This window comes from Ylistrum balloti, unplaced genomic scaffold (genome assembly GCF_031769215.1).
Source record: "Ylistrum balloti isolate Yb309-2 unplaced genomic scaffold, AGI_CSIRO_Ybal_v1 Utg370558, whole genome shotgun sequence".
In the NCBI taxonomy this organism is placed as follows: domain Eukaryota; kingdom Metazoa; phylum Mollusca; class Bivalvia; order Pectinida; family Pectinidae; genus Ylistrum; species Ylistrum balloti.
In genome coordinates, this window is record NW_026782351.1 from 214,467 (window position 1) to 226,863 (window position 12,397).

At 36.8% G+C, this 12,397-nt stretch overlaps 1 protein-coding gene across 1 annotated transcript in view; it reads right to left on the minus strand.

Moving 5' to 3' along the window:
• LOC132556308 (cubilin-like) overlaps positions 1-12,397 on the minus strand; it is a 29,741-nt gene that overhangs the window by 6,671 nt on the left and 10,673 nt on the right. The window contains exons 4-8 of the mRNA XM_060220690.1: positions 7,110-7,204; positions 6,084-6,278; positions 3,285-3,386; positions 1,186-1,304; positions 790-1,000 (exon numbers count right to left, since the gene is read on the minus strand). Of these exons, the coding sequence (XP_060076673.1) occupies positions 790-1,000; positions 1,186-1,304; positions 3,285-3,386; positions 6,084-6,278; positions 7,110-7,204 (722 nt within the window). The remainder of the gene's footprint in view (positions 1-789; positions 1,001-1,185; positions 1,305-3,284; positions 3,387-6,083; positions 6,279-7,109; positions 7,205-12,397) is intronic.

Sequence of the window (12,397 nt, forward strand, 5' to 3'; positions counted from 1 at the left end):
ACTAATAAACAAGACATCAAAATCCACATCAATGAATAGTTGAATCAGTTTCAACACTGCAATAATACTGTGTTATCTGGGGTTGACACTAACATTTTGAAGGCAGTAACCCGAAGGGCTACCAATTACTTGATTGCAGTAGCCCTTCCAAATGTCTGGTAGCCCTGCTGCACTAGCACAGTTAGTAAAGAAATTACAAAGCAATTTTATTATATGCTGTCTTAGTCTGTATGACTATCAGCTGACAACAAATTTCACAGTGCATTTCGTCATTCTCAAAACGTAGCCTCGAGAATGATTTCAGCCAACTGCTTTGGAACTTCCATTCGTATCTATTGTGCTCATACTCTTCCTGCGCAACCTTTTTGTCTGTTGTTTTCAGCTTTTTTTTAGGAGGGACTGGCTGATCCAGCCACCTCAATAACATCAACATTTTGATTAAAATCACAATCAAAATCACGCTTGAATTTTTCAAGTACCTTTCGAAAATGATTTCAAACGCACAAAGACGGAATTTTCATAACGCTTGATTAATAGAGAATGACAATACAAAACAAACGTTCAAGTGATTGTGCAACCAGAAATGAAAATTTGACCAATAATGTCTTGTTTATGACAGTTGAACTATGTAAAACGGAAAGAAGTTCACAAAATATTGAAGTAGCCAGACGGACTACTGATTTTGAAACCATTGATAGCCCTCCAAAATATTCAGTAGCCACGGGCTACCGTTAGTGTCGATCCCTGGTTATGCATAATGCTCAATATGAAATTGCAAGAACCACCTACCATTGGTCCAGCTCATGGTGATAGGTTGGCCTTCTACTGAACTGTCAGTTGTGATTCTCACGATTATGTAATTGTTGCCGGAAATGAATCTCTGTCCTTGACTGAGGAAACCTGTTACAGAGCCTATTTCATAACTCTCAGACAGAGTATTACCACCAGAGAACACTTTCAAGGAGTCAGCACGCAGTTCAACAGGTATTAGTGAAGAAAGCTAGAAGTAACAAAAAATATATCATTCTTAACTGTGCTTTTGAATGCTGATGACTCAAATGTAATTCCTGTACAAATAGATGTCAAAAATTATGAAATTTTTTTTTTAGAGTCAATGTAAACCATCAAATATCCTCTACCACTTATGTTTAAGTGTCATAACAAGTAAGTTTTTCTGATGCTAACCGTAAGCATGATCCTTTGCCCTATGTCCACTTTCAGAGTGTACAAGCATGTTTTACTCCTTTGGTAGCTAATCATCTGTGTGCCACTTTGCCTTGTGCTGTACCAGTTACACTGAGGAGCTGAAACAATAAGAAAAAAAATCCAGAGTTACATCAATCAAAATTTATATATACATTTACATGTAACATATACAGTAGTCGGCATCTATATTGTCTAACCCAAGTGTCTCCCAGGATATGCTGTGCATACACTGATAGTGAGCATTAACAAAATGTGTTTGGCACTTTTGTAGTAGCCATCAACACTATGTTGAAATACCCCTACCATGAAACCCTAACTCAATCAGCTAAGTAATCAATACTTTATACAAATGATTTATGTTGGAGAACCTCCGGGAACAAATATATACAGTATAAAAACAAGGAAGCAATGATATGCTATTTGCCAAGGTCCTATAAAGCTCAAACAACATCTGTACAACTATCTGCTTGACCCTAATATTGGATGAAGGCGATCATCTCTCCTTAGGTACCAGCACTATACACTCAGCACACTGCCTTTAAACTGCACCTGCTCTACAGTAGCCATACAGCACACTTGCTACCTGTGAAGGAACAGTACACCTGCTCCTGTGTAACAATGACAAAGTTATCTATACTCTGTACAAGCCCAACTGAGAATTGCTCTAACTACCTTCATGTATATGACAATGAGTCACCTCTAAATTTCCAAACCTCTAACTTCCTAACAACATGCATAACCTTATGTCAAGTTTTCATTACATACTACATTCTATAAATGTATCTCCATGGCAGTCACCTGTTTGTATGCTGAACACCTTAAACTACATGTAGTAACACTACTTCCAAATAAAACACTCATTTATACACTTTGATGAGAAATGACATACAGTTGAAACTCGTCTCAAAATCGCTTGAGTTGAAATTCCAGTTGATTCGAAATAATTTTCAAGTCCCGATTTTATCCCTTCTATAACTTTGTAATCTTAGTTCAGATGACTCTAATTTCATTGAGTCGCAATTTCATTTGAGTCAAAGTGATTTTTCAGTCTCTTCAATTGTAAAGCAAGGGAAAAGTAATTCGTTGTTTGGAAATAAATTTTCTGTCAAAACTTTGGCATGTCTTCTGATGTAATCGGTCAACATACACGGAGTAGAAAGTCACCTGTGCGTAACACATGGCTAATTATGGCGTCTCGGTCCATTGTTCACACAAAACTGGCGATTAAGCTAACAGCTATCCAATTAAGGGTTGCCTTCTTAATTAGTGTCACCATTCTATAGATGTGACTTACCTGTACATTAAAAAAGTAATGCATGTACACAAAACATGTAAACATTTAGCTTGGTGATGTGCATCTTTCGAAACGATAAACGCGAAACCGTCAAACCAGTACGAACTTTTGACGAAACCTGATCCCCATAACTCCAAAAGGAACTAATTTTGAGTTTGTTAACTAAAGGACTAAGATCGGACACTTTGTGAGATTTAGTGCTTGGACAATGAAGTGCTGAAAGTATTTTTCATTGATAGAGTCTATATCTGTGTATGATTTGTTAAGTCTAGTGTTGTACAATGTTTTCTGTAACAGGTAAAACCTTTCATAGTAAAGTCATATTGATATGATCTGTGGATTCATACATCATTTTTCGTAGCATATCAAAAGTAAATAAAATATATGATGTATATGTGCTTGGTCAGTAAGGGTATTGTACACGTGTGTGTGACGGAACGACGTGAGTACAATTGCATATGACTGGAGTTGTCATTACATGTTTTGTAATTTGGATGAATAAACAATAAAAGGAGAAATTAGGATAAATTTGTTTGTTTATTTTCTGCAATTTCAAATATCAGATTAAACTATGCTGTTTGCGTGCTGTCGTAGCCCTACTTCCTTCAACCATAATCAATGTCAGGAAACTGATATCGTCAACCTTATTTATTCACTCAGCTTGAGTTGAAAATTGGATAAGTCAAAATATTTTCAACAGTCACTTGAATTTCGAGATATCAAGTTTCAACTGTATTTGCATTGATAATCAATCCAATGTACCAGGTCACTAAAAACAACTTACCTCTATCACATTGTAACTCATCAGATCCGTCTTCACAGTCCTTACATCCATCACATTGATGCATGCTACTGATAGCTGGTCCTTTACTACATTTAAATGAACCTGCAAGTAAATGTATAAATATCAAACCTGTATGATACACCTATCCATCATGTCAATATTTTACCTGTATGATATACCTACCATAAATTTGCGGGTATAGTGCGCACTCGGGTATAGTGTGCAGGTACTTTTTTTGGGTCGGATTCAAAAAAAAAATCCATTGATAATTAGGAAACCACAATCATCATGACCTTAACATATTTAATTACCTTATGTTAACAAATTCACACAGGTACCCGACTTAACAAGCATGAAAGGCTTGGCTAATTGGATAATTAACGGTTCTTAACAGGTAACAAACACATTGAGTATGAGGAGATTGACGACACCCGGCTTGGGCTGAACGCGTGCTCTTGATCAGAAAACGATGTTGTTTTAACTGTCTGAAAAGTTTCAATCCTACATTGTCCCCATATCTGTACCTACCGCAGTATCCGAAGGTATAGATTGTTTACACCGACTTCGACATGGGGAAAGAAAAAACTGGACGCCATTGACTATGCCTAGAGACTTGAGTTTCGTGCCGCCGGTCGCCACTTCGACATTCCAGAGTGAAATATCAAGGCACGGAAGAAAAAAAAGACGGTCTAAAGTCCCAACCACTGACCAGAAGGGCTGACATAGGTGCGACAGCGAAACACCCAGAGATGAAGAAAGAGCTGTTCAACTTTGTATGCGATCGCCGAGATGCCGGCGTCACTGCCAGAACAACAGAACTGCGTGTGCGGGCCATGCAGATCAAGAGAGGTCATAGGGTCACCAACTTTAGCCATCGGTGGGATGGGCTGTCCGATTTAAGAACAGAACAACAATCGCCCAAAAACTTCCAAACTCATTGAATTCCAGGGATACATCATCAAAATGAGGCAGAAATTCAGACACTACTATAGCCCCGACTAATAGTAAGACCGTCACTATTCGAACGACGGAAAACAAAAAAAGAATTAGATTCACCGTAATGCCAGCAGGTATGGAAGATAATTAAAACATTTGAATTTTCTTTTTTTGTTGTTGTTTTAACTCCAAACTATCATATATGACCATCATATCAATATTATACCTGTGTTATACACCTAACCATCATGTAAATATTATACCTGTATGATATACCTAACCATCATATCAATATCATACCTGTATGATACACCTATCCATCATGTCAATAAAACACCTGTATGATACACCTATCCATCATGTCAATATTATACCTGTATGATATACCTAACCATCATATCAATATTATACCTGTATGATACACCTAACCATCATGTTAATATTATACCTGTATGATACACCTATCCATTATGTCAATATCACACCTGTAAGATTTGCACCTATCCATCATGTCAATAAAACACATGTATTAAACAACTATCCATCATGTCAATAAATCACCTGTATCATACACCTATCCATCATGTCAATATTATACCTGTATGATACACCTAACCATCATGTCAATAAAACACCTGTATCATACACCTATCCATCATGTCAATATTATACCTGTATGATACACCTAACCATCATGTCAATAAAACACCTGTATCATACACCTATCCATCATGTCAATATTATACCTGTATGTTACACCTAACCATCATGTCAATATTATACCTGTATGATACACCTATCCATCATGTCAATAAAACACCTGTATCATACACCTAACCATCATGTCAATAAAACACCTGTATCATACACCTATCCATCATGTCAATATTATACCTGTATGATACATCTAACCATCATGTCAATATTATACCTGTATGATACACTTATCCATCATGTCAATAAAACACCTGTATGTTACACCTAACCATCATGTCAATATTATACCTGTATGATACACCTATCCATCATGTCAATAAAACACATGTATTAAACAACTATCCATCATGTCAATATTATACCTGTATGATACACCTAGCCATCATGTCAATATTATACCTGTATGATACACCTATTCATCATGTCAATAAAACACATGTATTAAACAACTATCCATCATGTCAATAAAACACCTGTATCATACGCCTATCCATTATGTCAATATTATACCTGTATGATACACCTATCCATCATGTCAATAAATCACCTATATGATACACCTATCCATTATGTCAATATTATACCTGTATGATACACCTATCCATCATGTCAATAAAACACCTGTATCATACACCTATCCATCATGTCAATATCATACCTGTATGATATACCTAACCATCATATCAATATTATACCTGTATGATACACCTAACCATCATGTTAATATTATACATGTATGATACACCTTTCCATTATGTCAATATCACACCAGTAAGATTTGCACCTATCCATCATGTCAATAAAACACATGTATTAACAACTATCTATTATGTTAATATCACACCTGTATGATACACCTATCCATAATATCAATATTACGCTTTTTATGGCATATCTATTTCAACATTTGAATATAACATAATATAATATATATGTGTTTTCTAACTGAAAGCATCATCAATATGAAAATGATATCAATGGGAAAAAAAAGAGTAACAAAAGCAAAACAAAATATTTGTGCCTGCTTTCCAATGCCGATATAACTTAATGAGAAAGGTACCCTTAATGTCATGGATATACAGCATAAGAAGTTTTAAAAGCGTGATTACGTCCATGACTAAATACTTTCATTAACATTAATTTTACCTTGAGGATATGCCGTTGTCTTACAAATGAAGGGCAACATTTGCTGACATGGTTCCAATTTCCAATTTCCATTTACCATACCAGCTACACACTTTGCATTTCCTTCTGGCTGCTGTGGTTCCCAAAAGCCATATTTAGTATCATACACACTTGAACTTCCAGTCCATCTCCAATCATTATCTGTCTGGTGTAATCCTGCAACATGTTTCGATTCCTTCTTGTCACTAAACAGTACATGTAGGAAGTGAATACAAAAATAATGTTGTATAAGGAATATGTCACTTGATGAGTGACATTATTAAGTAAATTGTAATCTAGCATGAATGTGATTGGTTCATATTGTCGAAAAGTTTAAAGCTTGAAAATTTTGCCAAAGAGTAATTTTCAATATATGATAGCATGGTGATTATTAAACTGGCTAACATTAATTGAGAGTAAGCAAAAATTACATATGTTGAGTTCTTGCTCTTCAATCTTTTGATAGTACTTTTGAGTTCAAATATTCATTACTGGAAATGAAGCATGAATTTTACTTAAGAACAAGCTCTTAAATATTTCAATTCGTAATTAAATCCTTCTAGTAACCTTGAGAGTTGGTCAGTCATTTTAATACACAAGGAAACCTATTACACTTCACCTATGGAAACTCATGTACTGGAAAAAATATATCTTAACACAAGGCAGCAGGTTCTTTCCAAGATTTTGTGACAAAATGTACGCAATCATCGATATTTTACCACAAGCACATAAAGTTGACTTAGTATTTTCACAATTTTTACTTTTTTAAAGTGAAGAAAATACAATACTGTTTTTTATCGTGTCTTATTGAATATCTAGGAAAAGCTTAAACATTCACATGTTACACATCTTGCGGTTATTCTGTCAAAAAGGATGATTGATACTTGTATGTGGGCATCTGTCAGAATGTCACTATGGTTGGGATTAATTTCTTTCACATGCAGTTCCTTAAAAAGTTCACACCCTGACTGCACTTTTAAGTATGGAAAACACATCCTGAATACATACCTATCCAAAACATTTCACCAGATGTATTCGGGAGTAACTTTTGAACATAATCATTCTCCTCCCAGTCATCGATCCATACAAGTTGACTTCCCTCTCTGAAACATAAACAAATAGATATAAAGCTATAGAAATAAAGAAATGGGTGTGTCTCAAACCCTCCTTAAAGCATTAACAGGCTATACTATCACTTTAACCCTTATTACAGACTGTCACTATCCAAGCATCCAGCAAAATACGATGGTCATCTTGATTTTTTCAGTCATATATTTCATGACTGATCAGAAAAAACAAAATGGCTGACAGACAGCCTTTTTGGATTTTGTCAATGAAAATTAAATGTTACTATTTCTTGAGAAATACAGGATGGATTTCCTCAAATTTTATATGAAGATTCCCTTTGATAGCTAGTTGCTCTTTTTAGTTTCTGGGATTAATCAGAAAATCAAAACGAAAAGTAGCCAACTTGCATATGGACTATAAAAGTTTGTTAAGGCTATTACTTGAAAACCAATAGAGGATCTTTCTCAGACTTCAAATATTGGTTCCCTTCAGTCTCTATAGTGGGGCAGATTAAGACAATATTCCATAAGAATCTTTCACTTTGTGATACAAGCACCAAATTTGGCACAAATGATGTTCAGGATGTACTTTTTAAGAAAAGTATGTTAACCAGCTGAAAATCTAAGATGGCCACCAGTTTTCAAGATAGCCGCCTTGTCAAATGCAAAAAAATGTTTTTTTAAGTAGAACTTGAATTAACAGATATGTGTTAATGACCCAAACATCAAAATGAAAGTATTCTGACTGGAAAAACTCAAAGGTGTCAATTGAATTCAATATGGTCGCCCGTTTTCAAGATGGCGGCTATTACGTGACTCAAAATTAGTGTTTTCATAAGCTGTCTGATCACAGATATTGCATTAAGTTGAAGGGCAACATCCATGTTCATTCATTAAAATGCTGTGGTCTGGCTCTAAATGCTATCTAATAAGCCCCTGTATATACTTCAACTGGAAGTTTAGTTAGTTGTAGTATTGTACTTCGATAGCTGCACCTGAATTGACAGGATGTGCCAGGGCGGGAGAGCCCAGCCAAGGGTAACGGGGTTTCAGTTACCTGGATGGTGTACAGATCGCACGGGACTTAAATAGCACTGTATGAATGATTGGGCTAGGTGTAGGGCACAGATGCTTGAACTTAGTTGTATCCCATATCTTAATGTGCTTTGATGTATCATACGGTTGGGTGATAAAAGGATAAACCCTCGGCCTTTAACTGTATAACACAAGATAGCCGCCAATAATCCATGGAGTTGCGTGACTAAAAAGACTGGAGGAAAAGTTGCCTCTGTCAGACAGATACGAAAGAGGAGCTGAAGTCTCACCCTACCTGTTATGAGTGTAGTTCTGATGGCTATTCCATGATAGCCAAAAACATACCACAATTTTAGCCAATCAACCTGTTGCCCATCAGGTTAGACCCATCCAGATTGGATGATGGAGGTGGTATTGAGGATACATTAAGGCAAAACTGTGCAAAGTATCACCAAAATTGTTGCCAAATGTTAAGCAGCTGCAAACTCAAGCATGCCACTAACAGAGCAGCTGAAATTCAGAATGATCCTGGTCAAAACACTCAAAAATGCGAAGGACTAGCATTGAAGTGCAGCGGTGTTTCTTATGTGAATAAATGGAACCAACATCAGAGCTGCGACAATCCATGACCATGCAGCTAAATGAGAGACTCAGTGAATGCACTCGTAAACTTAATGATGGTAATCTTCTAGCTTTATTGAGTGGTGGAGATGTGGTGGCCCCGGAACTAAAATACCACTGCTCTTGCTTAACAGCCCTGTATAACAGAGAGAGGACACACATTGCAGTGGAGATCAAAGAAAAACTCCATTCATCTCAAGAAAATGAAGCCTTTCCTTTGGTGTTCTCTGAACTTCTGACCTATGTCATTGTGACAGAAAACAACAGTAATGAGCCCATTGTGTTCCGACTTGCAGAATTGGTTAGTCTTTACAGGGAGAGACTTGAGCAGTTTGGGGAAGACATACCTGATGTGAACTGGACTCGATTAAAAGAGAGGCTTTGGCAGAGATACCAACAAGAAAGGGCGAGATATACTTCTGGCATTTGAAAAAGACGTTGGTCCAGTCTTGTCAGAAGCATCATCCTATACTGATGCCATCATTGTCGCCAAAGCTGCTAAGATATTGTGCAGACACATGGTCAAACACAAGTCTTAGTTTGAGGGCAATATATTTGAGACTTCAGTGTATGATTCCCTGCCTCCAGCTTTGCTTCAGTTTGTATATATAATTGAGCATGGGGCAGACATATAATCTCAGCTAAGGTTTAAAGTAGCTACAACTGACCTGGCAATGGCTCAGCTCCTTCAGTACAACTGCTTTGCCAAGTACAAAGAAGGTGCTGCCACACAAAGGCATTCCAGCGATAGAAAAACCCCATTTCCGGTCTACATGGGGATGTCTATTTATGCTAAGACCAGAAAGAGACATCTCATGGAATTGCTTCATGACCATGGTCTTAGTATTCCATATGATCGAGTACTTGACATATCAGCTCACACATGCTCTTCATGCAGCCTATCAGTAGATGAAGTCTGTGTTGATTAAGGCATATGACATAGATATTCTTGTTGTTGCAATCAGTGTTTTTGCGACTCTTCAGGATGCAGGCTTAGAAATTATTTGGGTAGAATTTGGCCAGGGTCAGTCCATTAGGTGATGGCAAATTCATGATATGGTAGTGAATCTTGGCCCAGAAAAAACCAGTGGTATGTTGTTTTTTCACGCCTTCACTGGCTGTGATGTTGTGTCATGTTTCTGTGGTAAAGGCAAAAAACTGCATGGCAAGCATGGAAGGTTTTCCCTGAGGTGAGCCCAGTCTTCAAAAGCTCAGTCAATACCTACCTAGCATAGATGATGCAGACATCAACGTCTGTATGACAAGCACAATACAACAGGCGAAGTTGATGGGGCAAGACTGGACTTGTTTGCTCAGAAGCAAAGGTCTTATGATGCCATTCCACTGACAAGCACATCCGTCGTTCAGCATGTGAAACGGTCTGCCTTCCAAGCTGCCTGCATATGAGGCCAGGCAACAGGTTGCAAAATGTACACTGAAAGCCCTGCCAACTGGTGCTGGCAAAAAGATAGTGAAATGTGGCCAGTTCTCTTGACAACCCTTCCACCTATTCCCCCAACTTGTGAGCAGTTGACAAAATGCGGCTGCAAGACTGAATGCCGAAGACGAAGAAAATGCTATCGCTTCAGCCTGAAGTGTACACAGTTGTGCGCCTGCAAATGTGAGGACTAAAAGGAGAACCTATCCAAGCTGTACATCAACAGCAAGCCGTTTCCCAACTCAAACAACAAGTAAATCTTCACTTTGTTTGTAAAACACAGAATGGATGTTAACATTACGTACCCTATGTGTTGACAAAGTGTAATCCACAATATCATTATAATATTCAGTAATTTTGATTTCCTAAATGCAGAATTGGATTTATCACACTCAAAAGCATATAGTTTGATGTACAGATCATCAAAATAGGATTATTCAATCAAAATAGATAGTTCAAATATCATTTAAAACCACTTCGAATGGTGGCCATCTTGAAAATTGGTGGCCAATCTGTATTTTCAAGTGGAGAGTAGGTTCTAAAGCACTTTTTTGACAAATATGGTGCTTGTATCACAAAGTGAAAGATTGTTTCAGCAATCTGCCCCACTACTATGTGCCCCTCTGATGATGGGACTGATCAGAAAAACAAAATGGCCGCCAATCTCGGATTTTATAGTTTAAGATTATTATTACTATTTCTTATGAGGAATTTAGAAATTTCATGTTATTATATGAAAAAACAAAAAAATGTAGAGAAATGACTTTGATGGCTGCCAAGATCCCTGTAAGATTTCTTTTTAAATAAATTTGTTGAGAACAGAACACAATCATCAGTAATTTGGTGCAAAATTCAAAATATCATTTTCCTTAAAATAAACTGAAAGAAAAAAATTAGATAAAAGTAAATAAGGCATACACATGTAGTTTCAATAATAAACAAAATAAAGTCAACCACGGACTTAAATACACAAGTCCGTGAGTCAACATGTGAACCAGTCAAATGGTATACTGAGTCTGATTTAATGCTTTAGATTCTTTATTTTCACTGATAAATCAATGTTTTAATCATTTTACTAAGTTTAAGCACTGAAGTAGGCCTAATCTAGAAGAGGCTAGGCGTGGTTTTTCTAATGAATTTTCTCTTTGGAGTTTTGTCAAATATTTCTAATGATCTTCTCAAATGTGAATGGTTGCTAGTCTAGTTGGAAAAGAAAGATAGCCATTTCACTAACTACAACATAGGCTACTTTGTGATTTACTTTCGAAAGCCTCGACATATTGGTGACACAGGTCCTGGTGGAGATGCGATCTTTTCCGATTAATATGATAAATGGAGAATAAATTATTATACAACACCCCCATTCTTAATTATTAAGACGTAAAAAATGACAATTTACTTGGTTGCCTTAAATAACTAACCTTACTTGTCTTAGTTCTAGTGTAGAAGGAAGTATTCATGAAAAACACGCAGCCCTCGGCGGCAGTCGAACTACACTTGAAATCCCTTCTTGTTTTAAAGTCCGACAACTGTTGCAAGTCAAGTTGATTTATGACTTCTACTTGTTTCAAGTCGTTGACTGGCAACTACGCACATGGGTTGTTATTTTTGCGATTTAGAAATTAAACATGAGCGCAGCTCTGACGTCTGCGGCCAGAGAGTAACTCCTAAATGACTGGGAGATAGTGTATTAACCAGAGTTGCCTCCCTTCCTGTGTGTTACCACTGAAATCCGAAGTTGAGAAAATAACGTTCTACGTCGAAATTATGTTATAGCATCGTCTGCTTTCTGGCTCGCGGTCGTGATCAAGGTAATACATGCACAAGATGGCGGCGTCCATTTGGAATAGTAAAAATCGACAACAAATATTTGTTAATTCCTTAATTGATACCAATGGGACGTGCGTCAATGGCAGTGTTAGGTAATTTCCTATGGCAAGCCGAAGTGGGGAAAAAAACAGTATCCATGTTAACATTATTTAACTTTGGTTTGCCATCATCGCTAAGTAAATGCATAATTCTGATAAATGTGGCGAACTGGACGAGGTGAACTGTTATCATTTCAACAGTAAATAAACAGTCCGAAGTTTACTGGGACTTTTTTCTTCTAATATTGGTTCTCTAATATTTTCGTA